This window comes from Cololabis saira, chromosome 20 (genome assembly GCF_033807715.1).
Source record: "Cololabis saira isolate AMF1-May2022 chromosome 20, fColSai1.1, whole genome shotgun sequence".
Taxonomy (NCBI): Eukaryota; Metazoa; Chordata; class Actinopteri; order Beloniformes; family Belonidae; genus Cololabis; species Cololabis saira.
In genome coordinates, this window is record NC_084606.1 from 18705275 (window position 1) to 18733215 (window position 27941).

The 27941-nt window shown below is 39.7% G+C and overlaps 1 protein-coding gene across 1 annotated transcript; it reads right to left on the reverse strand.

Annotated features, from left to right (window-relative positions):
* Window positions 1–545: 545 nt before the first annotated feature.
* usp12b (ubiquitin specific peptidase 12b) lies at window positions 546–27834 on the reverse strand. Its single transcript, XM_061709459.1, has 10 exons — window positions 27682–27834; window positions 17964–18044; window positions 17068–17151; window positions 15461–15590; window positions 13238–13521; window positions 11731–11807; window positions 11519–11602; window positions 9750–9947; window positions 7948–8026; window positions 546–2066 (listed from the first exon to the last, which is right to left on the reverse strand). Exons 1-10 carry the CDS (start codon window positions 27727–27729, stop codon window positions 1965–1967), a joined length of 1167 nt encoding a protein of 388 aa, XP_061565443.1. The 5' UTR covers window positions 27730–27834; the 3' UTR covers window positions 546–1964.
* Between the last annotated feature and the right edge of the window lie 107 nt (window positions 27835–27941).

The window sequence follows — 27941 nt, forward strand, 5'->3', positions numbered from 1 at the left end:
CGCTTTTTATTCAGCAGTTTTACAACCCCACTGGACGTGTGGTTCTCCTTCACAAACCGCCACCGTTCTGAAACTGCACGCACGTGATGATTTCAACGGCCAATTTCTAAACCATGAATGGACCTGGATTATCCCAGACTTAAAAAAAAAAAAAAATTTAATTTATTTAAAAAAAAAAAAACACCACAGCTTAAAAAAACCGTGAGAATAAGAGCAACAAAGAAAATAATTGCAGAAATGGTGTGAAGAAGATGTGCACAGTCTTCCTTGATGAAGACCAGTTTGTGTGCAGGAAAGGAACATCAGGTGGTTTTTGTGTAAACGTCATTTATGCATCTGGTCTCCTCGTGCAAAGACAAACCATTTCCACCTACTTCATGAGAAACTGACAACACTTATGGGATGAGGAGAAGATTTCGGGGGGTTGGTCTCTCAGGAGGACCAGAAATGTTTTAAAAAGTTTTGCGCCTGCAGCTCTTCATTTAATTCCTCGACTACTTGAATTTAACAGTTGACACGGCAACGATGACTTCTGACAACTGATATATCGATGCATAATCTTTATTGCATTATCATTCTTTGACAGAGCTCAGTGAGCATATGTCCTGCGGTATTAGCTCAACAGCTGATTGGGATCATGAACTGAGGGCAACAAGCCATTTTAAACACCTCAGACGAACATTTGAGCGACTGGAGATAACCTCCACGTCGGCAGGCTGCTAGCATCCCTCGTTCTTTACGACTCTGGAGTGAAAAACAGAATGTATAAAAGCTCCAACTCCGTCTCCAGAGCTGCTGGAAAAACCTCCGAACTGGAATCTGGCGAGTTCAACAGACATCAAGCCTTGGGAGACACAACATGTGCACATGTGTGTAGTGCCAGAGTTCAGACGCCAGAAGTGACTAAAACAAGCACCCGTCTCCGTGTTCCAGTTTAAAAATGACATGAATGCATATTCTAGTATGTTGAGGCGGTTAGACATGTTAGTTGTCGCTGTATTTTTGAAAAGACCCAAACAAAAAACAAAGTTAGATTAGACTGCTGTAGTACTCGCTCTTTACTGTGTCCTCCCTTCTTCCCACTGTGGCACCAAACTTGGCTTGTGATAACACGACAACTTTGAAATCAACTTCCTCAGCATCTACGTTCACTTCTCCACTTTTTAAAACCACAACAGGTTTGGTTTTTGCCGATCTTTGATCGAAGGCTCTCTCCGCTCCCAGTTTAATTCCTGCTGACTCAACTGAATCGCTGAGAAGTTCAGATGTAAATACTGCAAACTGTAACTTTAGGCAGTTTATTATGTTTGTTTTTTTAGTGTACGACGTGAATTATGGAATAAATGAATATAATGAGCTGTACTAATTGGATCACATTAGGTGGCAGGGTTTTCATTACCCACAATGCCTTTAACAGCAGATGTCATGTAGAAGCGCTGCATCACTGCACATTCAAACTGTCCGATCACTAAAGGTGTTAGTGGTTTTGTGGTGACGGGTGGGACTCCTGACGGTGCTGCCAGATGTTCCTCCACTGTGAGAGAGTTTCTGGAGGGTGAACACGTGATGGCTGCACGTTAGTGCAAAACTAAAAACAAGAAACCCACTACAACCACTGCGTGGAGGTTAATTCGCCCCGGACACGCGGCGTTGCCAGCCCCCTCGCCTCCGGCGTGACAGCCTTCCCCGTTGATGCCACAGTGCAAAGCGAGTGTTGCAAAATGGATCGCTTCGTAAATTAAGGTGCATGTCGCAGTGTGGACGCAAAGAATTTGGAATCCAGGAGGCCGGCATGCAACCTGCACCGTCTCAACCCGTACGAGTGGCGCTCCAGCGCTAAGCTCCGCCTACAGGGAATAAAGCCTGGATACTTATGTGAGCATACTGGGGGTGGAGCCGGTGGCTGTGGAAGCCCCCCCCATCCGTTCAGTGGACAGTCTGTCGGGGATTTGCTGCCGGCTGCTTCAGTCCCTGGACTGGTAGAACAGGATGTAACCCGACTCAGAGTTCTTGGAGATGTCTGACGTCAGGCCGTAGAACTCCTCGATCGCCTGCGCATCGATTTTCTACAAAACAAGAACAAAGAACAGAATCAGCACTTTTTCTGACCTTTTTTTTTTTGCTTTCTCCCCTAAACAACAATCTATTACCAAGAAAGAAAGAAAACGGAGTAGATTCAAATGAAGTCTGAATCTTTAGTTCCAGCCAGAATTAAAGGTGAAAAAAAAAGGCAAGCAAGCTGAGAAAATCTCCAAACCATTAAAATGATAAGTTAGTGTTTCTGTTCTGCAACTGCAGCGGAATCTCATGGACCAGATGTCTGCGAGGGCCCTCCTCCCATTTAATGGAAAAATACTGCGTGCTGATGGTGAGATAGGTTTTAACCCTCCACGGTACGCATCATGATGCCAGTTGGAGAAAAAACGCTTGGGATGTTTTTTTATGACATAAAATAGACCAAGTAAATATAAACAAGAGACATCGTAACAATTTTTGTAAATGTTGCCCTATGACAACACTGTTCGATAGTGGAAATGGATGAAAACAAGAAAGCGTGGTTTATAATTGTAAACACCTTCCCCAGAAGCGTTGACAGTTAAAAATGCAACTCATTTGAAAGTTCAAAACGATTTAAAAGATATTTTCACCCACAGTGAACCGTAACTGCACTTTCACCCTCACCCTGTCCTCATTCTCTGGCTCATAGTCTTCATCACTCTCACCATCTCCATCGTCCTCACGCTCTCCTTGCTGGGTTGCAAGCTGGCTTTCTGCATCACTAAATCCTGATTCAGCCTTACTTGCATCTACAGGGAGGGCTAGTTTGCTTTTCTTCCACAAGGAGCTATAAAACTTTGTTGCATTCATTCTCAGACTCAAAAACTGTCAAAAACTGAGAATTTTTTTGAATTTGAGCCATCACCTTCCTAAACACGCATCTGACGCATCACACGGAACATTTCTGGGCATTAAAATATCTTATATACATATATACATATATATATATATATACATATATATATATATATATATATATATATACCAACATATATATATGTACCAACATATATATATATATATATATTTTTTTTTACTTATCTTGCACTTTATATACTTTATATAAGGACGAGCACCTGCGATGAAGCACCTGTAATTTCGTTGTTATGACATATGAAGAATGACAATAAAGAACCTTGAATCTTCTGCAAACTAGAGAAAAGTGTCAAATATAATCATACGCACAAAGCGTATTATTATAATAAACCCTACAAGAGTGCAAACCATCAACATGCCGGGGTAGCAATACAATGGTAATAATAATGGTACGGTGTTACCACATGGCAACGTCGACATTTTAACACTTTAACACTATTAAATGATCAATAACAGCACAATAAACCACAGAATAGTCAAATGGTGAGGCTCTTCCTTGTAGAAAAAGCCTGCCAAGATTATGTCATGTGACTGTTATTGTTTCTCTTAGGATCCCATCTCTCTGTGGAGGTATTGAACTGCCCTCTCTCCAACTAAACACTGATGTCTTACAGACATAGAATACAATCAAGCATTTTAAAAAGGAAAAATGTTTTACAAACTACAAACAGTACTTAATGAAAATATTACATTGACTACACAAATCACAACATTCGGACAAGCTGCCCCTTTAAGCTAAAACTGGCATTAATATCCCAGAAAATGTTGCCTATAGTGAGTTTAGAAAAGGCAGATTGTTTTTTTTTCTCCATTAAAATGTTCAGACCCGTTCAAGTTTTCCACTTTGCAACGTCTCAGACTACTAAACAGCCCCACCCCCAAAATACTGTTCTTCATAATGAAAAAGCCTAAAGAGGGATCTGGATCGTTTTCTCAAATTATTTGAAAAACAAAATATCCCAAATACTTAAGTCTGCAGACGTTTTACTAATTAAGTGGATAAAGCGCCTATGCCAATAATACCAGGCTCACATCTGCTTTGAATGAACCTACGAGCTTAAATCAACTTTCCTTTGGAAGTTTGTCTCATCCTTTTTGGCTGAAGCATTCAAACTCAGCCAGAAAAGATGAATTTAACTCTGCTCACTGTCATGACTGAACCTGTCTGCACAACCAAATGCAGAAATGTGCAGAGACTCAAAAGTCCTTGAATACGTTTGCTACATATTTAGCATCGACTTGCAGACAGGTTGCAAAAGCGAAGCCTCAAAGCGCAGCTCAAAGACAACTTCAAGGACAAGTCCAGCATCCCCTGTTTTTTTATCTGGAGCCCATGAGCAGCATCATCTTGTGCCAGTAAAGCAGAAAGATTTCTACAGATTCTTCCAACAACATCAAAGCAGTCATTGCTGCACACCACTTTTATGTACGCTTGTTGCTATTTATAGCACGCAAATAAAAAAATGATGGGATGACGTTTGTCACGATACGGTGCCGTATAAATAAAGCTGAAAATCAGATTGCATTTTCATTTCACCGTATCGAGCTTAAAGGTTCTAAATGTTTAAAGAAAAGAAGAACTCCAGGTGCCAGGTGTGCCGTCGAGCCAGTTGTAACCCTTCTAACGGGGGCAGCTTCTGTCTAGCTACTGACACAATTACATTATTTTGTGATCAATATTCAAGAATTACACTATAGTTGGATGCTTCTGATTAGTTTTTTCTCCTGCTTGTAAATTAAATGACAGAAAAGAAAATGCAACATGGAATGAAATCAAAAATTGATGTATGGAGTTGTTTTTGCCCCAAAAAACAACTCCAATAGAATCCACACTAATGCCCAAATCATCGCCAAGAAAACAATCCTCATGAACTGGAAAACTAAAAAATCCATTAATATTACCTTCTGGAAAAATGTATTAATTGATTTCATCTCTATGGAAAAACTTGCTGCCTTTTAAAAATCAAACCTGCAATTTTGACCAAATCTGGAATCAATTTACGACATCTTTGAATGTATGATACATATTTCACCCCCCAGCTGATCTGCTATAATAACATCGGACTTTACCACTTCTATTGGCGGGAAAAAAATGAAATAATAAAAATTGATGTATGGTCACATCACATCAAGATCATAAACCGAATAAATATCTCAAGATACAATTAGATGTTTTTCATAACAATCATTCCTGAAGGACGTCAGTTTCACACATCTGGAATTTTATTTTAATTCTTGAAATGCAATTTGGTATAATTTCTCAAATATAAGACAATGATTACCTCTATGTATTTTCCATTCTTTTAAAGTCTACTGTAGCTTTTATTCAAACTCTGCCAGCGTAACAGTCAAAATGTATCATTTTTGTAGTTAAAAAGAAAAATTCAACATATAGTGCTGAAATATATGTTGAATTGAAATGTATTAAAAAAAAAAAAGAAGTAAAACAATCTTTCATGCTTTCCTTGTAATTAATAAGGAAAAGCATAACTTTTACCTCTAACAGTGCGTTTTTTAGCTCGGACCTGCATCTGGATGAGGAAGAACATACATGTGTGAGTTGGGTCTGCAGGGTCTTTTAATGGCTGGTGATCTGGTTGCTCTGACATTTCACTCCTTCTGGCATGAAGAAAGAAAATATACCAAACTGAACGGCTATGTTGACCAGAAACGAAACACTGGCCTGGCAAGGCTTCGACCGTGTCCTGATGTGGACGCTTTCCAACGACTTAAGAGCCACGTCACGCAGACGACAAAAACCGGCTGCTAGTAAAGCCACAGTTAACTCTGTGTGCTTATTATATGTCCCGAAATAGAGTGGCAGTTGAGTCACATCATCACTATGTTTATGAAAAACTGATGCATCTCTGTGTCAGATGCAGTGCAGATTGTAGCGTGCCGAGAACGGAGGCAGAAAAACATTTCACAACGGGCTGCATGACGCTGCGCACGCCAGCTCATGTCAGGCTGTGGTTTCTCTGCAGGCTGCCATGTTTTTCCCCTGCCGCCACATAAAAGGGGGGTGACGGATCTACATGGACAGACCGCTATTTCCTTGCAAGTAAAAATCAAGCATCAGCAAAAAAACAACCCATTTCATAAAAGTTAAAAGTAACTTCAAGTTCATTCTATTGAAGCTTGTTTTATTTCCTCTCGGATCACTAAGGTCAAAAGAAAGAAGAGGGCTGAAGGACAAACAGCAGCAGGATCTTATCTTTTCACTTTTCAAAGTGTAACGTCCAGGTCAACCTGACCAAGGAGCCCCTGTTGCATTATGGTTTTAGTGCGATGACTGATGTTTTAATTAAAAGGAAACTCTAAGGAGGTACGTTGTGACATAAGACAAGGAGGGATGAGTAAGATAAGGCCAAAGAAACAAACAGCTCAACGTCCTCGTAGGGGATCTTATCCTCTGTTTTGAAACAGTTTGTTATTTTCTATTTTGTTTCCCGTCACTTTCTTCCTTTGTTTACAGAAAATGTCCTGTTCTGATTATAAACCTAATTTTATCTTCTTATTACTTATTACTTTCACTATGTTTTTAAATTCATAAAATTACATTTTTGTTAATTCTACCTGCCATGCTGTCTATTTTAATTTCATTGCTTAACCCATTGCTTAACCGTTTTTTTTTTGTTTTTGTATTTGCCTCATTTAGTATGCACTTATTTATCTTTAGTTGTACTTGGATTTATCTTTAATCTATCTGTTTTTTGTTGTTATTTGTTTTTGTTTTTTTTCTTTCATTTTCGTTTTTTCATTTAGGAAAATTCATTTTCTTTTCATGGTTTTCTGCTTCTTATTATCTTTAGTTTTTATTAGTTTTTTGTCTTGTTTTTCTTTTTAGTTGTTGTTCTTTGTACTTGTTATCTACTTTGTTTTATTCTGTTTAACTAACATTTTATATTGTACTGTAAAAGTTTTTTTAGAAATGTATATTTGTACTGTTGGACCCCAGGAAGAATAGTTGCTGCTGAGGAAGCAACTAATGGGGATCTGAAATAAATAAAATAAATAAATAAACCCTCTTTGTTTCCGCTGATTTAGTAAAACGTATGCATAACTTTTTCCTTTCTTAAATGAAAAATGGAATAAAACAGGTCCAAACACATCATTTATCATTAATTGCTATCAGCTTTTTAGTGCTCCGAAACAAAATAATCAAGCAGTTCTGCATTTGAAATGGTGAGACAGTCATACAGCTAAGATGACATAAAGCAAATTCCCTGATAGGTGTTCCTGCAGCGAGATATCACATGCAGTGAAAGAGAGCAGTTAAAGTCCGTACAGTAAAGCCTCTGTTATTATAAAAACGATAAACCTGCCGTTATTAACTCATTACACATTAATCTGTCATTTTTAAAGGACTTTTATCTTCTGTTTCCCACAGACTTGAGTCGATTAGCAGCCGAGGCGTCGGTGAAGTCAAGACACCAGCCGTTTTTCATCACAAGCTGTTGGAAAATCAGCAGAACGTTGCAGAGCTGGTGCCAGCTTTATCCTGAAAGACCTACACCCCTGCTCTCCAGTAAAACCCACTCGGTTACAATATTCTCTGTAGTAAATGTTTAAGTATGTAGTCCACACCTGAGCACAATGCGACCGCTGTCTTGCAGACCACATATAAGGGGTCCTTTATATTTATTTCCAGCTGCATGGAATACATGTGATGCTGCACTACAACACTTCTGTGCTGTTAGAACAGTTTGTTCTGAATCTGCAGCAGATGATGAGCTGAACATCCAAACAGCATCATATTGAGTCATATGTTTAGGAAATGCCAGAAATTACTGGGCGCAGTATTGATAAGTATAATTACGAGCAGCACTGGCACTGACAGTGGTGTGAGTAACATATATTCAATGCAGTGTTGAAAATAGCCCTGAGCTGCAGACTGAATCAGTTAATACTGTCAGACATGTCTTAATCAGTCGTAATATCGGTGCTGAAATGTTTATTCAAACTGCATCCTCTTTCGAACATCAACTGAAAACTAAAGAAGTCCTTCCTCACCTCCACAATGTCGTCATCAAACAGCAGCCAGAAGCCGTGGCTCTTGACGATGGTGATGTAGTGCCCGCGGTTGGGACCGCTGCAGTGCAGACACAGACAAGAGACACCCATGCATGAATTACATTCAAAAAGAATCACTCCAAAGTATCATTGAGACACGTTTCACTGCTGAGGCAACAAGAACTCGAGTAAATCCAAGTAAAGCTGTCAAAACATTTGAGCACCATTTAAGAAGTGCAATAAAAGTATTCTCACATCCACACACTGCAGCAGGTTAACATCTGTGTTTATATGTGATGTCTACCCTCCTGAATGAAGAACCTGTGCTAGATTACATCATATCCATCTCCAGGTGGAAGACAATTGAGCAAATAACAACTTGCACATGCTTTATTTTACACCTGACATCAGATCAGGAGTAAATCACCTCCTGATCTGACTGAAGGGAAATGAACCAAACATGTGAACGAGGTGAGAACGAGGCTGCCTCAGAAAAACCAGCAGTGAGCAGTGTTCGCATGAACACAGCCACTTCCTGTTTTTCCTAGTTTAATGTTTTGCTGAATAAGTTACTTCAAGATGAATGTTTCTTTTCCAGATAATTAGAAAAATAAATGAATAGCTTCTTAAATTAATTGTTCTGCAAATAGATGTTTAATATTAACCAAGCACATTTTTTTTCCAGCGCAAAATACGCCTATAACCTTCAATCAATCTCTATCAAATTTGCAGTCTATATTCACCCATGATTAAAGAGAAAACATGTATTTATGTATTTAGTCCACTCAAAGGTAAGTTCTTTTAGTCCCACTAACTGTGTTCTGTTGCATTTCTCATTTTCCTCTCGTGCATTCAAGATGTTTTTGTGCTGCGACTTTGGCCGGACGGTGAGTACACACCAGCCGGCAGAAACAGGAACTACCGTGTCAGAGAGTAACACAATGTTTCTCAAACGACCTGAAGGTTAAAGCCCCACCGCCTCACCACAGTGACCTGCATGTAAAAAAGTTCTGTAGCATTTACCAGCTACGGCTAAGAGCAACACTCATCTCTCATTAGTTGTGATGAACTAATAGGACATCAAAAACTTTCCCAAACCAACTTAAAACATTTCCCACTATTTAAAAACACAGATTACACAGAACGCTTGTCCGAGCAAAAGGGAAAAATAAAAAGTCTGTTTTAGCAGGAGGGGTTTTAAATGCAACTCGTGTTCACTCATGTTACTGAATTTGAAAAGTTCCTCTGTTCATTAATGCATAAACTTGTTTGAAGCAAGTGAACAGACACAAAACAGTATAGACAATAATTAATAGTTAATAATGTTCTTACTACTTTTTTGAGCTTGAGACCATTTACCTGGGTATTTAAAGTTAAACCCCACTCAAAAACTCCACTTTAACTCAACCCCGTACCTTTGTTCATAGTGATTCAGGTCTGCAGGTTACTGTGACATGACAGACTTGGATCAGAGGAGAATTATCCAGCTTCTCCCTAATATTGATCTCTACCTAACTTCCCATCTTGCTCTATTTGCTGTAGCTTAGAAGTGAGTGTCACAAAGCTCTCAACTCCAATTTCAAATGAGGCACCTCCCTTTAAAAAGAGAGGTTGAGTTGCTGACTCCACCCTTTAAAACCAGCTGCTATGAACAGAGCTGAAAGATATGGCTAAAAAAAATGCTTTTGTACTATACTCGTGTTATTTTTAGAGAAAAAAAGTAATTTCATTTATATCTCAGGAAATTGTGTCCACTTTTTTTACAACATACATTTAGGATAAAAAAAAAAAGCAAAATCTACCTGCCACAGTGTACGACAACCGCAACCAGGTCATACATGCGGTCAGGGTTGGTGGCGTCCCCTGACGTGTTGAAAAGGCGCAGCTCCAGCGGGAAGACGACACGATAGGACAACTTGGTGTAACGGTGCAGCTGGTCCATGTATTTAAAGCGCTTTAGGTGGAGAGCAAGGATCATGGGTAGCTTCTTCACCCTCATCCTGAGAGAGAAAAAGACATTTTGAATGCAAACTGCAGATAACAAAAAAGAACTACTTATTTGATTAAAAGTCAGATTTTAATCAAAAGCAATATAGACAAAGAGCAAGGCTTTTCAAGGAGACACACAAGAGGGCAGGCAGTAAGATGATTAAATAAAGACAGACAACTATACTCAGAGCTAAAAGCTTTTCTGTGTTCATCCTGATTCAACCACCTTGGGCACTTTCAGAGGTTTCAGCTCCATGCAGACATCACGGCCGTCTCAAACTAATGGGAGTTACTTAGTGCACTCAGCAGGTGCAAACAAAAATGGTTGCTGTTTTTAATCAAAAAGGAAAAAGAAACCCCTTAAAAACACTTGTAAGAAGCCGCCCTGGGCGGTTCGTGCTCGTTCATTAACCACAGAACGCTCACGTCAAGTGAAACGACTGCCCTCGCAGCAGTTCTGAGACCACCAGACCGCTCGACACAGATAACAACACCCATCTTTCCACAGCGAAACCAAAGATATACTTCTACGAATTGAACAGGAAGGCCAAGTCGTTGTCATGGTGACACATGGTTTTGGCAACACCCTGTACCAGCAAAAGTTAACTATACCTCTTTGCCCACCAAAAGGAAGGAAACCTCTGTACAGCAAGGTGGAGGAAGAGTGATGGGTCAGACTACAGAGCCTCATAACAGCAGAATATCATTTCCTTTTTAGATTTAGTCAAACCAACATTATCAGCACAAAATTACATTTTATGTATGCATTTAATCCCAATGCTGAATGGGAAAAAAAAGTAACAGACGCAATCAACTCTACATTCAGAGAGAGGGTTTCTGCACAAGTAAAAAGGAAATGCCTTCACTGCAAACGAGAGACCAAACAGCAAAATGGCTCACGGGAAACAACAGCATCAGAGGTTTAGGAGGTGACCAGTAATCCCTGCTTTATCAGTTTCTGAGCATAAAGTCTGAATGCGGCTTTGCATGAAGGTGATTATGAAGGAGACAGATGCATAAAAGGAGTGTGGCAAAATCAGTGTTTTCATAAAAAGGCCTTTTGGACCTAAAACAGCACATGAACCTAGTATCATTTTGGTCTAAAACATCAGAACAAGTATTTATTACAACATTATAAGAAACCTTGTCAGAAAAAAAACCCTAAAATAGGCTGTTATATGTCAAACGTGCAGTTTTGGGGGTTTATTTAAGGCCGTTTCACCAAATGAAACTTAAATTGCTAAAAACATGTCCATATCATATTCTACATCATATAAATACAAGTTTGCACGCTGGCAAAGTGGTGCACAAGGCTGTTGGATGTACACACCATTTTTGTTTATGTATTTGGAGAACATGCAATAAATGGTAATTTGAATCTGAACTGTCTTCAGTTAAATGCTGTTACAGGAAATTCATTCAATGTCGTTTTAAAGAGTAACGGCCAGCTTATACAAGGAAGACTAAAGAAGCAAAAGTTTAACATTAAATCCTTAAATGTCAATCTGATAATGCACAACATTAAATATAAATGCCCTCTGACCATAATGATGATTATGATGATTATGATGATGTCACCAACCTTTTCTGGGCCTCCTGTTTGCTGCGACACTGCTCACAGTAATACTTGTATTCACTGCATAACGTCTCAGTGTTGCTGAAGCCCCTGTGGACACGTTTGAAAACACTTACACACAAGCATTTCAAAGAGTCTACCTGTAAGATTGATCTATTTATTGATTTCCTTTTCCTCTTTCATATTTTCAGGACTGATCAACACCAACAACCACGTACCTGAGGCAGTGCGTGATCGACGTGTTCTGCTCTACATCCACCGACAAATCCAGGAAGTCCTCGTCCTTGCTGCTCACCTGTAACACCAACAAAGTCCCGTCAGGACAAATGGGGTGTGTGGGGGGGAAAAAAGACAAACAAATACTGCATTTTACAAAGTCATCAGATGACCTCCAGATCACATTTGAGAACTGTTAAAATGTCATTGAAGGTTAATGTGGTTTTGATCTAAACAAACTCTTTCAAAAGGACTTTCATTATAAAAAGCAGCTTCTCTTTTCCATTAAGATGCAACTAATGCTGAAAAGAAAATATCCCATATTCTGTACAATAAAGATTTAAGTATACAAAGAATAGATAAAAAGGAGTCCCAAAGTCCAGATGGGACACCGTCCAGAAGTGGGGAAGAATGAAAGAGCAAAGAACTTCTGGGGCTCCCGGATCCAGAATGATTAACCGATGATGGCTAACCGACGGCTAACCAACGGATATGGAAGTGGTCAACAAACTCCACTCCTCAATGCCAGAACATCTGCGCAACTTTGCAAAGTAATAAAAACTTTACTGTCCCAATTTCTTTTTAAATATGTACTGCAGGACTGGACTGTAAAAATGGGAGCATTAAGTGAAGCTGACGAGAATAAAAACACAAAATATCTAGGGTCAGGGGGGAGAAGTAGCGACAGATGTAGCAGTCCCAAGCCATAGCAACGCTAAGAAGAAAGAACTAAAAAAGCTGGAGAAATACCAAGAGTTGAAAATGGAAATGAAATAAAAAGATGTGGAAGGTGAAGGCAACAGTGCAGCCAGTGGTAGTCAGAGTGCTGGGAGCGCTGGGAGCGCTGGGAGCGCTGGGAGCGTGGCTCCAACACCTCCGAGGAACATCGGACATCTTGTTCCACATTTTTACAAAAAATAAATAAATTCAAATGACTGTTTTAGAGTGAGTACAGGCTTAAAATGCAGATTATCTTAATTAATTTGATACAATTGAAGCAGCTTCCTTGGAGTCTCAAAGATAATGGAAAGTTGACATAAAGCTGTATGGACATGGAATGTTTCTTCATTATTGCACGTTAACTACAATCCTATAGACACTTTGGATGTAAATCCACAACGTGCAGTAAAAGAAAGGTGCAATGTAAAATAGACATACAAATTTAATTCAACAATACTCATGTCCACCCCTTTTAAAGAAATCTTACTGAATGAGGAACATTTTCCAGGTAGAAGGTTTTCACTTAAACTCAAGTGAGCTGCGTTTAACTTGCTGAAAACAACTGAATCCACAGACAGCAAAACGTTTACAGTAAAGTCCTGGAACTGCATCATAAAGGGGGGAACACGTTGTTTGCATGTCATTCACGATCAGGTCCACCTCAACAAACTACATTTCCTTCTATTTACTTTGAATATCCTCCCATTCTGGCTGAGAATCAGAACAAACTGAATTTGGTTGTTGTCACAAAAGCCAACCCCTCACCGCCCGAGCCCTCGAGCCACTTACAGCTTCACAGTTGAGGCAGCGCGTCTCGTTGGTCAGCGTCCCTTGGAAGATCTCGTGGACCCAAGTCTGTTGTGTCTCCTTTTCTCCTTCCGCCTCACCTCCTCCCTCACTTCCTCCTCCTCCTCCTCCTCCTCCGCCACCGCCGCCTCCACCTCCGTTCTGTACCAGCTTCCCGTTCTGCTGTCGCTCCTGGCTCTTCTCCTCCTGGAGAAGGTCTGCGATGGTGTTGAGGAGGTAGTTGAGGAACTCGTGGGCATCCTGCTGCATGTAGTTGTCGAACAACTCTACACAGAACAGAAGCGGTAACAGGAATTGGCTCATTTTAATGACATCCACTGCTATGTATTTTTCTCCAAAATTATGCAAAACCATATTCTGCACACATTACAAAAGGCATAACTGGGGACAAAGAGGGTCTTGATAGTATTGATACTGGACTGGCTTGCCTGCAGTCCTGACCTGTCCCTAACTATTGCACACTTTAAACCTCTTTGCAGCGAGACTGGGACAAAATAACAACTGATTCTTTCAAAGCTCGGCATCATCACTGCCAGAACAACTGTGCAACTTTGCAAAGTAGTACAAATTTTACTGTCTCATTTTTTTTTTATAGGCATAGCAGGCCTGGAATGTAAAACTGGGTGCAATGAAGCCAACAATAATAAAAACAAAATATCTTGGGCCCATACTGTCTGCAAGGAAACATAAGTCAGCTTAAGAATCACTGAGTTATTTATTTATCAAGTTACATTCCTGATTTGGGATATATTTCACAGACCACTCACCTAGTTTAATTTTTTACTTACTAAAATAGTGAAATCTACTGCTGCAGAATTAGGTGCAATGCTTCAGCTCATTTTCGGTGTCTTTCCCACACGCCGCCGTTATGATCATAATAAAAAGGACCAGCTGAGTATTTGCAGCGTCTTCCTGCTCAAACACATTCTGTTCACTCGGTATTAATATCAGAGCAGGAGATTAAAGATTTATTACAGAAAACTGAAGACGTCGATAGAAAATAATTATCGCCAGCGTGTGCTGGCATTGAGAAACATTTGCCAATTAGTGTGCATCCTCTTTTTCATCTGCTTTCCGCTCCGTGATGGAGCTGGCGTTACTTCCTCAGCTGTGCAATTAACTTCTCAGCTGCTATCGTCACCTCCCCCCGAAATATTTTATGTTTCTCTCCATCTTCTCTCTCAGCTGTCTGACACATTCACAGTCTCCAAATAACTCGAAACATTTCAGAGTTGACATTTCTAAACATTTGACCCTGAGCAGAGGGAGCAGAAGAGGTGTCGTGATTAGGAATGGGCGATATTTTACCGTTCACGATATACCGTCAAAAAAATTCTCCACGGTAAGAATTTGTCATCTCTCGGTAAAAATGATAAATTCCCGTTGATGATGTTTTTGTGTAAAGCTGATTTATGGTTCTGTGTTAAATCCACGCACAACGTGAAGGAAGGAAGGAAGGAAGGAAGGAAGGAAAGAAGGAAGGAAGGAAGGAAGGAAGGAAGGAAGGAAGGAAGGAAGGAAGGAAGGAAGGAAGGAAGGAAGGAAGGAAGGAAGGAAGGAAGGAAGGAAGGAAAGAAAGAAAGAAAGAAAGAAAGAAAGAAAGAAAGAAAGAAAGAAAGAAAGAAAGAAAGAAAGAAAGAAAGAAAGAAAGAAAGAAAGAAAGAAATGAACCAGAAAGAAAGAAAGAACCAGAAAGAAAGAAAGAAAGAAAGAAAGAAAGAAAGAAAGAAAGAAAGAAAGAAAGAAAGAAAGAAAGAAAGAAAGAAAGAAAGAAAGAAAGAAAGAAAGAAAGAAAGAAAGAAAGAAAGAAAGAAAGAAAGAAAGAAAGAAAGAAAGAAAGAAAGAAAGAAAGAAAGAAAGAAAGAAAGAAAGAAAGAAAGAAAGAATAAATTCCCTTTGATGACGTTTTTGTGTAACAAACATGGTCATTACAGTTTTGCAGTACAGGTGGACTAATTTAATTGGTTTTTATTCTTTTAGAGCAGTGTTTTGGGGGCTCCAAAGACTGAATGTGGTGATAGATTTATAGTTAAAAAGATGGAGTTGAATTGTTTTTTTTTTTTATCGTCATTTTTATCGTTATCGGGATAAATGCCAGAAATTATCGTGATACATTTTTTAGTCCATACCGCCCATCCCTAGTCGTGATCCGACACAAGCAGGAGCTACACATTCCTCGGTGTGTTCTGCATCTTGAATCCGTACCGTTCTCCTTTCGCAGGCGCGAGATGAACTTCTTGGGGGGGATAACTCCGACCTTCTTCTTCTGTGTGGCTATGCTGTTGAACAAGTCGGCCAGGCAGGTGAGGAGGGACTCCTTCCGACGAGGCTGCACCTGGAGAGAAGAGGACGGGGCACCGTCACTCCAAAAAGCCTCCTATAAGCTTTGATTCACGCCAGCTCCCCACCTCTGATATTTGAACAGAGCAGAGAACAAACAGAATAGACACATGTCTGGAAACATCACCGCTAGCTAGTTCAAGCCAGTTTACTGGGGTTATTTGCCCATCTTAATACATCTGGCAATATGGATGATTATTTCTGCTTTGTAACACCAGTATAGTCAAGACAAAGTCCACTCCTTTCCCTTTCACTAGTACATCAGCCCGCTAGAGGTAATGATGAGCAATGAGGGGGAAATATAATGCCTTAATGGAGGGGAAAACACTTGCCAGTGGGAAGGAGCATCACTCTAAAAAGCAAAAAAAACACCTATGATCAGTGAGAGTGATCAAGTTTAACTGGGTCATTTAAGGCTGATCTAATCATTTTACCACCCAGAGGAAAGAAAATACCTTGGATGAATCATACTGTGCAAATGTTCTTGCGATGCCACTACTCATTTAAGATCAATGGACATAAAAGCAAGCAATCGCATCACTTTCATGGTGAGAGAAACTTTAAAGTGCCAAAATTGGTTCCTTGAAAAAACGACAACTCATCACTTCACTTTACTGTACATGTAAGAAAAGTGTATTAACCAAAGTGTTTTTGGACTAATCACAAATTAGGTTGTTTTCTAGTCCTGCTTGAAAAAAAAAAACTTTTATCTAATGTGTTGACCACGTCTTTGCACACTTGGTTGAAACAGCAGACCAGGCGTCCTCACATGAGGCCAGCAGTGGATGAGGAAGTGAGGAGTTGTATAAATAACCAGTAAATTCAACTGATTACTTGATTTTTAGTTGTTTGATGGAAGTTTAAGATCAGTTTTTGCAACATAAAAAAGCTAACCTGTACTTTTCATTTTATGAGATCATTCAAACTTTAAGTAACATTTCCAAACGTTGTATTGTTTGGGCATCAAACACTGGCAGTTGAAAGAAAAGGAAAAGAAAATCAAGTCAAGTAGGAGTTTATATGAAGTTTAAACCAACGGCTTCCTTTTCCAAACTTTACCTAAAAATGGTCAGTGCTTTTGTCTTTTTCAGTGATTTGAGCAATAATTAACATTTTAGGTCCTCCTCCTCTCAGCTTTAATGTACAAGAAGCAGCTGAGGTCATCTAGCTAAACTCTAATCCTGTTAAACTGCTTGTTGTTGTTTTGTTTCCCTTTATAGCCTAGTCTAAAATATGTTATTGAATTAACAAAAACTAAGTTTTAGTCAGTCAAACTGGATTGTTCAGAGGCAGCAGCTGTTATAATAAGAAACCTACATTTTGAGGCCTCTAGAATAACACGCTCCTGTCATGCCACTGCATCATTCGGGAGTATTTCCGTGCCACTTTTAAGCACGAACATACAGCCAACCGTGCAGATGTGTGGACAGAAACACTGCTAGTGATACAGTTACGTGTCTTTCATCACTTACCTTGTATGCCAGGACTTTTTCCCTGAACGGCCGACAGAAATACAGAGCCTGCAGCACCGAGTTACAGTAGCAGGTGTTGCCAAACTGGAAAGAGGAAGAAAAGACATTTTGGATGAGATTACGTGGAGAATGTAACATTTGTTTTTTCCATCTTGAATTTAGACCAAATAAGAAGCAGCTGTAGCTATATGGCAGAATGTGGCCTTAGTGACTTGCTACAAAATCAGACTTTCCCCACAGAAATATATTAGAGAAGAGATGAACCCATTGCAATTTTCTGAGCCCATTATGATTATTTTTTTCTCCAAGGTCTGACGTTTCAATACATATGTTCCTTCAAAGAACTAGAATAAACTCCAGACAGCAACATCAGTGAAACCAGTGAGATAGAGGCTGCTTAACATTCTGTTAGCGTAATCTTAGGCTTCTGATAGCTGTCAGACAAAAATCTTTAGGTTGGCTATAAAGCATTTGCTGATGCTATTAGCTGCCGTCCCCCGTTAACATCAGCCTTGTGTGGGAAATCTCGTCGGTGTCAATTATCAATCTGAAACTATAAATAATGTTGCAGCTTCTGAACATTAGTATGTTTACATCGTTTCTTCGAGGGCTGGTGGAGGGTTGAGATGATGCCATAAACCCTTAAAGTTGGATAAGCGAGTGGAGACGGCGCAGAGCGATTCAAAATGAGCCAACCTCAGTCAAATGGGAACAGGTTAATAAAAGTTGAATAAAAAACGCAGAGCTTCCTCTCTGACTCATTTCTTTGGCTCATTTTGATTGGCTCTGCACCATCTCCACTCGCTCATCCAACTTTAAGTGCATCATCTTAACCCCGCAGCTGGTTAAAACAAGACTGGCAACATGTACAGTACGGTGTAATGACTGACACTTACATTGACCAATCCAAAGTAGTGTTCATTTACGGGAAATTGTTCGGGTCCAATCTCTTTTTCCAAGGCAGAGGCATTGGCGCCCTGGAGGGAAGCAAAAAGAGAAAAAATAAATAAATCAGGTTTGACCAAAACAAATGTCACACCGGTGAAGACAGACAGACAACCAACTACTGTTTTTAGCGACACTCACAAATGTGGAAATATGAAAAATCATAATAAATCATTATCTTATGTTGTGGGTCTCATATTAAACAAATATTACCTCGGACAAACAAGAACATGAACAAGAACTTTTCTCAATGTGCATTCTTTTCTTTAACAAGAATAACTAAACAAAAAGTAGACAATACTAAGTACACACTTCCGGCTTTTACAGGATTTTACATGGCAAAATGCAACCATGTACAGCTAATCATCAGTACTTGATTAACTGACCATCAGCAGGTTTGCAGACCTTTATGGAAGCATTCAGGTGCTTGTTACCACAATGACAAGCTATAGTAAGATATATTAGGCAATGATCTTTAAAAAAAGAAAAAGAAAAAGGGAATATTGTAGTACATCAATCTGGAAAGAGTTATAAAGCAATTTGGTGTTCCACAGTGAGATCAATTATTCATTAATGGAAAGCACTCATTTCATTTCTGGGAATGGAAGTTTGAGCAAACTTCACCAAAGTCAGACGAAGTTAGGCAACGCTCGGAGGGAAATAAAAAAACAAACCCAGAGGTAAATCCCTGACCCTCCGGGCCTCGTGGAGCAGATTAATCTCAGCACAATCAGAGGACGATTGAACAAGTGCAGTTTGTCTGAGAGGTTGTTGGGAGTAAACATCTTCTCTCTCAAACGAAAGAGGTTGACAAAAAGGAAAAAAAAACTGCATCAGAAGAAACCACAAGACTTCTGGGAGAAAAAAAACAACCTTATTGTGAGATGAGATCAAAGCTGAGCCGTTGGGTTTTAATACCCAATGCCATGCTTGGTTTAACTGATGATTCGAGGTGGTTCTGCCGTCACGGGACCTGGACACCCGGCATTCACCGAGTGGACCATGCATGGTTGTGCAACATGACAATGATCCAAAGCACATCTGCAGATATGAACCCAACTGATATTCTGTAGCAGGATCTCAGGAAAGCTGTGAAAAAACTTTTTACCATTGAGCTTTCAAACAAAAGCATAGGAAGGAGGGTATGCTCACATTTTGCACATGCGAGTGCATTTCCTGCCATTTTGAAATGCAGAGGTGCTATTTCTGGCCGTTTGCTGACTTTGTTATGGAAACAATAGCACTGAAAATCCCCACATTTTCCCCCTCCTCCCGTGATTCAGCAATGAAAGGAGCTGCGTTTCAAAAACAACACTGAGCCGAGTCGAAATGTCATGATCTACCAAACGGTGCATTAACAATAACACGGGGTGCGTCTTTACAGAGCATTAAAGTGCTTTAGTGACTCTTTCAGACCGAAGTCAAACAAAATCTTACAATAACTCGGTGAAAAATTGGCAAACTCTGAATGTCGCACTGAAATATCCAGTAACGAGCTGCCAACATAAAAGCAAATAATATAATATAATATAATAAAAGGCACATGTGCTCCATAGCCAGAAGAAACATCTTATCTCTCGGTGTTCAAATTACATCATGAGATTTGAGACAAAAGAAAAAGAAAATTCAGGGAATTATTTCAAAGCTTCTGCTTGTGCACATGTGAAAAACTTTGCCGTTTCTGGGGGAGGGAATAAATAGAGCAGAGAAAAACTCATGTCCAAATGTCTAAATATTCAGATGACACCAAGCCTGAGTGTAAGGTAGGAATGGGCGATATTTTACCATTCACGATAAAACCGTCAAGAAAGAAAGAAAGAAAGAAATGAGCCTGAAAGAAAGAAAAAAAAAGAAATGAGCCTGAAAGAAAGAAAGAAGAAAGAAATGAGCCTGAAAGAAAGAAAGAAAGAAATGAGCCTGAAAGAAAGAAAGAAAGAAATGAGCCTGAAAGAAAGAAAGAAATGAGCCTGAAAGAAAGAAAGAAAGAAATGAGCCTGAAAGAAAGAAGAAATGAGCATGAAAGAAAGAAAGAAGAAAGAAATGAGCCTGAAAGAAAGAAGAAAGAAATGAGCCTGAAAGAAAGAAAGAAGAAAGAAATGAGCCTGAAAGAAAGAAAGAAAGAAAGAAAGAAATGAGCCTGAAAGAAAGAAAGAAAGAAAGAAATGAGCCTGAAAGAAAGAAAGAATAAAGAAATGAGCCTGAAAGAAAGAAAGAAGAAAGAAATGAGCCTGAAAGAAAGAAAGAAAGAAAGAAATGAGCCTGAAAGAAAGAAAGAAAGAAAGAAATGAGCCTGAAAGAAAGAAGAAAGAAATGAGCCTGAAAGAAAGAAGAAAGAAATGAGCCTGAAAGAAAGAAAGAAAGAAAGAAAGAAATGAGCCTGAAAGAAAGAAAGAAAGAAAGAAATGAGCCTGAAAGAAAGAAAGAAGAAAGAAATGAGCCTGAAAGAAAGAAAGAAGAAAGAAATGAGCCTGAAAGAAAGAAAGAAAGAAAGAAATGAGCCTGAAAGAAAGAAAGAAAGAAAGAAAGAAATGAGCTGAAAGAAAGAAAGAAATGAGCATGAAAGAAAGAAAGAACGAAAGAAATGAGCCTGAAAGAAAGAAATGAGCATGAAAGAAAGAAGAAAGAAATGAGCATGAAAGAAAGAAAGAAATGGGCATGAAAGAAAGAAAGAAAGAAATGAGCCTGAAAGAAAGAAAGAAAGAAATGAGCCTGAAAGAAGAAAGAAAGAAAGAAAGAAAGAAAGAAAGAAAGAAAGAAAGAAAGAAAGAAAGAAAGAAAGAAAGAAAGAAAGAAAGAAAGAAAGAAAGAAAGAAAGAAAGAAAGAAAGAAAGAAAGAAAGAAAGAAAAGAAAGAAAGAAAGAAAGAAAGAAATGAGCATGAAAGAAAGAAAGAAGAAAGAAATGAGTCTGAAAGAAAGAAAGAAGAAATAAATGAGCCTGAAAGAAAGAAATATTCCCGTTGATGACACTTTTTGTATTGGTATTTTTTTTTTATCGTTATTGGGTTAAATGCCAGAAATTATCGTGATACATTTTTTTGTCCATACCGCCCATCCCTAGTGTAAGGGGGCATTTTAAAATGCTGATCTGGTTCTGTTTTGGTACCACTTTACTCAGAGCCAGGAGAGCAGCGATGAGGCTCTCGATGATGCCCGCCGTTCCCCACGGGGATGAATGACTCCATAAGTGGAGCTACGCCGTTTGTACTCATCATCCCATCGCAGTCCAAGTAAAGACAATAAAAGGGCAAGTAAACACCGTCTGTGTGGGGATATTTATCCAACAAACACAGGCTCCAAACACCAAAGCATTGTAAACAACATCATCCTCCCTAACGTAAACAGAGAGGAGCAGAGTAAAAGTTAGGAGGTGTTTAGTTCAGCAGGCTCTGAGAACAAACACCCACTAATTCCTTACTTAATACCATCCGTCCTGGTCTGAAATAACAGCTCTAACACGAGTCTGATGAAGGTGACAGTGAGCTGACTGGAGGTTTCAACGAAGCATGGCTGGGTGACGGTTTCGTTACTGAGTGTGATTTGGTTTATTAATCATGACGATCAGTCATGAGGACGTTATGAAAAAAACCACCTGCATCTGAGCTAATTGGGTCTTTCATTTCCATTCAGAGTTAAAACACCAAAACAATGTTATCTTACTTAACAGATGTTTCTGTTATACAATCAGCAGCACTTCAGCAAAGGCTGAGGTCCTACAGGCCAGTAGGGGTGGGTATTGGGAAGGACCTCACGATACGATACGCATCACGATACTTGAGCCACGATACGATACACATTGCGATATCCCGATTATGCGATATCCCGATTATTATATTCTACATAGTTCACCGAAATTTTAAAAATGCATTACACATCATAAAATCCAAGTTGTATATATGTACATCAGATGATAGTGATGGATCTTAAAATCCGAGTTGCACGTTCATCAGATTATAGTGACAGTTCATGGGACAAACTGAGTCAAACAATGTTTAATTATAACTATACAAGCTAAAGGTTACAACATATTTGTATATGTTTTTCATATTATTTACATCATATGAAATTAACATTAAATTTAGTATGAGGTTGCTTTAATTATGTGGCAAATGATAATAAACACAAGAAAGATGGTACTAAAACCAAGGACAGGCACAGTGATCAGTCAGTATAGATATAAATCCATAAATAAATAAACCTCTGTCCATTATTTTTCATCTTTTAAGGACAGGCAATTGTGTTACATAAAAATAAATTATAATTCAATTCAATTCAATTCAATTTTATTTATATAGCGTCTAATACAACAGAGTTGTCCTCTAGACGCTTTCCAGAGACCCATACCCAGAACATGACCCCCGAGCAGTTATTACATAAACAATGGCAGGTAAAAACTCCCCTATAAAATGAAATAAAACGTGAAATAAAACCTGAGCTCAGTGCAGGGCCCTCCCAGGGTTGGTAGAGAGTGGCAATGCCCAGGACAGTCACTTAGGTAGGAGCACTGGGTGATATAATGGGGAAAAAATCGGGGATAAAAAATATTTATAAAAAAAAAAAAAAAAAAAAAAAAAAAAAAAAAGATATCGAATCGGCTGGAAAAGTATCGCGATATATTGCCATATCGATATTTTTGCCCACCCCTTCAGGCCAGTGTGGCATCCTGCAGCATCTTCAGCCTCAGCCCTCTGCAGGAGAAGGTACTGTTGCTGAGGAAGACGTCCTGCTTAGTTCTGGTACCACAGAAGTCCACCACATCCGGCCCCAGTCGCCCTGATGTCAGATATCATGAAGGTACTGGAGAGACTGGTTTTGGCCCAGCTGGAGCAACAGGTGAGGACTGGTTTGTTTACCAGCCCCATGTCGCCGCGGATGATGCTGCAGCTCACTCACCCACACCTGGATGGTGTCGGACACCGTGAGACTCGTTCTTTGACCTCTCCAGTAGGGATGGGCGGTATGGACTAAATGTATCACGATAATTTCTGGCATTTATCCCAATAACGATAAGAATGATGATAAAGAAAAAATACCAATTCAACTCCACCTTTGTAACTATAAATCTATCACCACTTTCAGTCTTGAAGAATACTACAATTCAAGTAGTAGTAGTACTAGAATACTAAATGCTACTAAACTACACCAATTAAATTTAATTGATCCTTTTTCTTTCCTTCCTTCCTTCCTTCCTTCCTTCCTTCCTTCCTTCCTTCCTTCCTTCCTTCCTTCCTTCCTTCCTTCCTTCCTTCCTTCCTTCCTTCCTTCCTTCCTTCCTTCCGGCTCAATTCTTTCTTTCTTTCTTGCTCATTTCTTTCTTTCTTTCTTTCTTTCTTTCTTTCTTTCTTTCATGCTCATTTATTTCTTACTTTCAGGCTCATTTCTTTCTTTCTTTCTTTCAGGCTCATTTCTTTCTGGCTCATTCTTTCTTTCTGGCTCATTTCTTTCTTTCTTTCTTTCTTTTCTTTCCTTTCTTTCTTTCTTTTCTTTCTTCTTCTTGCTCATTTCTTTCTTTCAGGGCTCATTTCTTTCTTTCTTTCTTTCAGGCTCATTTCTTTCTTTCTTTCAGGCTCATTTCTTTCTTTCTTTCTTTCAGGCTCATTTCTTTCTTTCTTTCTTTCAGGCTCATTTCTTTCTTTCTGGCTCATTTCTTTCTTTCTTTCTTTCTTTCTTTCTTTCTTTCATGCTCATTTCTTTCTTTCTTTCTTTCTTTCTTTCTTTCAGGCTCATTTCTTTCTTTCTTTCTTTCAGGCTCATTTCTTTCTTTCTGGCTCATTTCTTTCTTTCTTTCTTTCAGGCTCATTTCTTTCTTTCTGGCTCATTTTCTTTCTTTCAGGCTCATTTCTTTCTTTCTTTCTTTCAGGCTCATTTCTTTCTTTCTTTCTTTCAGGCTCATTTCTTTCTTTCTTTCAGGCTCATTTCTTTCTTTCTTTCTTTCAGGCTCATTTCTTTCTTTCGGGCTCATTTCTTTCTTTCTGGCTCATTTCTTTCTTTCTTTCTTTCTGGCTCATTTCTTTCTTTCTTTCTTTCAGGCTCATTTCTTTCTTTCTTTCTTTCTTTCAGGCTCATTTCTTTCTTTCAGGCTCATTTCTTTCTTTCTTTCTTTCTTTCAGGCTCATTTCTTTCTTTCAGGCTCATTTCTTTCTTTCTTTCTTTTCTTTCTTTCTTTCTTTCTTTCTTTCTTTCTTTCTTTCTTTCTTTCTTTCTTTCTTTCTTTCTTTCTTTCTTTCTTTCTTTCTTTCTTTAGACTTCACACAAAAACGTCATCAACGGGAATTTGTCGTTTTTTACCGCGAGATGACAAATTCTTACCGTGGGGAATTTTTTTGACGGTTTATCGTGAACGGTAAAAATATCGCCCACTCCTACTCTCCAGTGCCTTAAGTACCATCCAGCCTCGACTGCTGAGGAAGAAGCTGCTTCAGGATGAGTGTCAGCATCTCCACTGTGTCCTGGGTCACTGATTATCTGTCAGACAGGCCTAAGCGAGCACCCGGTCTGATGTGGTGGTCAGTAGCACAGGTGCATCAAAACGGACAGTTCAGTCCCTGTTCTGGTTCATTCTGTTTCACCACAGAGTTCCAGTACAACACTGGGTGGTGGTAAGGTGTATCAGAGATGGTCAGAACCCGGAAAAAAGGACCCTGGTGAGTAGTTTTGTGGAGGGGACCAACAGGAATCACACAGGAAGAGGACTGGGGACCACACCCATATCGATCAAGGGCATGTAGCAGGATGCTGGTCTGGAGAACTTCTACCAATGTACAGAGTTCAAAGTCACAAAACATCTTCCCCTATTTTTGTCGTCACTATTGAAGACATGAATCCTAATTTGTTTCCTTTTCACTCGGAGACTGAAAAACGTTGTTCATCACTGCCGAGTACCAAAAATGTAATCCCTCATTACAGCACTGCTGCACGGCTGCTTCCTCTGCCTTGTCAACAAAGAGAAAACCAGCACACATCAGACCAAGGAGGAAGCGGTGCTGGAGGTTTAATATATCCTTTCCCAGCACTGACAGCAGTTTTTAAAATTGCAGTGTTCAAAAACTGCATCTTTCTGTGAGCAAAAACCACAAAAACACAGCACGTCATCAAGACCAGATGTCCTTTAACAGAAGTGGCCAAAGTTTTCTGCATTTCTAAGAATACATGAAGCTGAAAGAACACGTCACTAAAATTAAATAACGACAAAGTGGTAATATTTCGATTTCAATGTACTACCTGTGGCAATCTCTTTGAACTTAAGGATAATAAATCATCTATGTAATCAAAGAAGGCAATGGATGTTGGATTTTTTTCTGTTCATACAGGCAACTGCTGGGAGTTTGGTGACAAGTTACACTTTGCATTGGTCAGTAACTGAAATTTAAACTTATTCAACTTCATTTAACGCTGGGAGCTGGTGGATGTGGGGAGGCCCGGTGGTTTTGCATATCAAATAAGTTAGATCCAGTTCATTCTTACCTGAAAAATTACAGATTTAAAACTCACACAAAAGGCCTGAGAGTATTTCCTGCCGAATGTCTGACCACTCCATATTAAATGATTGCCTTTGGAAGTGGATTCAAATATTCTCTACGCACCCAGAAACGAGGAGTTTCTGAAGATTACCAACAAGAGAAAATATCAGTATGAAAGCCCAAACACACGCACAGCAAGTCTGATTCAACGAAACATGGAAATAAAATTGTATTAACAAATTAAATGTTCTAATGTTTATGAATAAGCCTCATTCAGATCAAAATGTACAAAGAAAATGGTCTACAGGGTTTTTACAGCAATCCTTATGTTAAATTTAATACCAATTTAATACCTTTTTCACTACCTTCAGATTTTTTTAAAAAACTGTCACAACATTAAGTGTTAATCACGAACCTTTTAACATTAATACAGATTTTGACCTATAGAACACTATACAGAACAGATTTATAGACTCATTGATGTTGACCAGATGTTTCACATTTATTTCACTTTGTGAATGACAATAAAATAGACTGATTAAAATGTAAAAGGTAAAAAATAATACCAATTTAAAAAAAATAATACCTCTGACAGTGAATTTAACACTTTTAATGGCCTTAAATTTGGCAATTTTCATTTATCACTTTTTAATACTTTTTAAAACCCCGCGGAAACCCTGGTCTAACCTGTTCACAACAATCTTCTGCATTTTATAATCTAAAACAAAAGGAAGCAAAAGCTGCTACTGCTGGTCACCATGAATAAGAGTAAACATAATCCAGAATCCTTTCATGTCACTGCTACCGAGAGATCAAATCGTGATTTAACATTTGATTATTGCGTTGCCAACTCCAGTTTGCACAGCTTTATTTGCCACAGCTCCATCAGCAAAATTGATTTTATGAAAAACAAACAGACACTGGCCAGACACTGGTGGGGCTGCCAAAGCTGAAAAAATAAAAAAAAAAAAAAAAAAAGGGTGGACAAACTCACTATGTGTCAAGCCCTGCTTGTAATAGCCTAATGGGCACTAGTAACTGCTGCTGGCTTCCACACTTAAGTGGGTTACACGGTGCGGTCGGCAAAACGACAAGCGTGCATCATCCGGCTTTTTGACACAAGTGCAGTTTCAAAACACTGAACCAGACCAGCAGACATCTCGTGGTTTTCTGTCAGCACTGAGAAGTGCAGCCGCTGTAAAGACGTCACCAGCCACCAGAGACTGATCGCTGATCTCCACCAGCACCGTCGGTCCGTCCGGACACCAAGCAGACTTGTCACATCACAACCAAAACAAAGCGTAGTAACGCTGACCTTTGACCCAAACAGCAAGCATGTACTCCTGCAGAGCATCTTTGGGGAATGTCATCACTAACCCCGGACTTTTGAGCTTCTTCCACGTACCAGTAAAATGCAATGACACCAAAAACTATATAAAGATCCACTTTAGATGTTTAACTGCAGACTGAACCCCCCAGTGTTTTACTGAAGGGACGTCACAGACCTCTACAGACACAAAACTCCTCCTTGGTTGTTAGTTCCTGAATATCACGACCTAACACAGCTTCTTCGTGGTTAAAAAAGGGCAAACTGTGAATTTTGGAGAAGTAAACGTGAAGATTACGTTTCCAGACCAGAGGAAAGCAGACTGATCTCATGTGACAGGACTGTGTTTTTCCATCAGTGTCAGCTGACGACTGTTTACGTTCCTCTCACGCCTGGATATTCACCCGTCCTTCATGTGCAGCTGCTGCAGAAAAACACGCTGTTTTTGTTATTAAAAACGTTAGTCAAAACTATAATGCTGGTTTGGTGGAACTACTTTGGCGAGCTAAGAGGCTAAGCTAAGCGGTCAGTCGTGTCTCCGGGATCAAACCACGTGGGAGCTGAGGGGCGACCACCAGCTGCTTTCAGCGGGGTGAGTCCCGGTTATTACCCCGGCCAGAGTGTCTAGAGACCCGGGGAGCTGCAGCTCCAGCTCCCCGGAGCACCGCGGGGGGAAGCCTGATTTATGCTTCCGCGTTCAATCGACGCAGAGCCTACGGCGTAGGGTACGCGGCGACGCGCACCCTACGCCGTAGGCTCTGCGTCGGTGTGACGTGGGACCATGAATCAGCCTTAACGGCGAGGTTAGCCGCCAGGCCAGCGGGGCGGCCGGCGCCGCGTCCCGGCTCCGCGGGCCGCCTCCGCCCGCACCAACTACGCCTTACCATCGTACAAATCGAGGCGATCTTTCGGACTGTCATCAGTATTTCCATCCGCAAGCCCCCATGTTGGACCGAACCCGGCGGTGAAATGAGCAGAGCCGATGCGGCTGCAGAGTTCCGGGAGGAGATCCTGCTGCTGCTGGTCCGTCTGTCAGGCTGGTGGGACGGCCGCTTCCGGTCTGGCCTTTCACAATAAAATAATATCTATCTATCTATCTATCTATCTATCTATCTATCTATCTATCTATCTATCTATCTATCTA

Coding starts and splice junctions, on each gene's coding strand:
- usp12b (XM_061709459.1), bottom strand. CDS start 27,729: ATGGAAATACTGATGACAGTCCGAAAGATCGCCTCGATTTGTACGATG. Junction 9,948..11,518: donor AAACAGGAGGCCCAGAAAAG/GTTGGTGACATC, acceptor TTTCTCTCTCAG/GATGAGGGTGAAGAAGCTAC. Junction 2,067..7,947: donor TTGATGACGACATTGTGGAG/GTGAGGAAGGAC, acceptor CTTGTTTTGTAG/AAAATCGATGCGCAGGCGAT.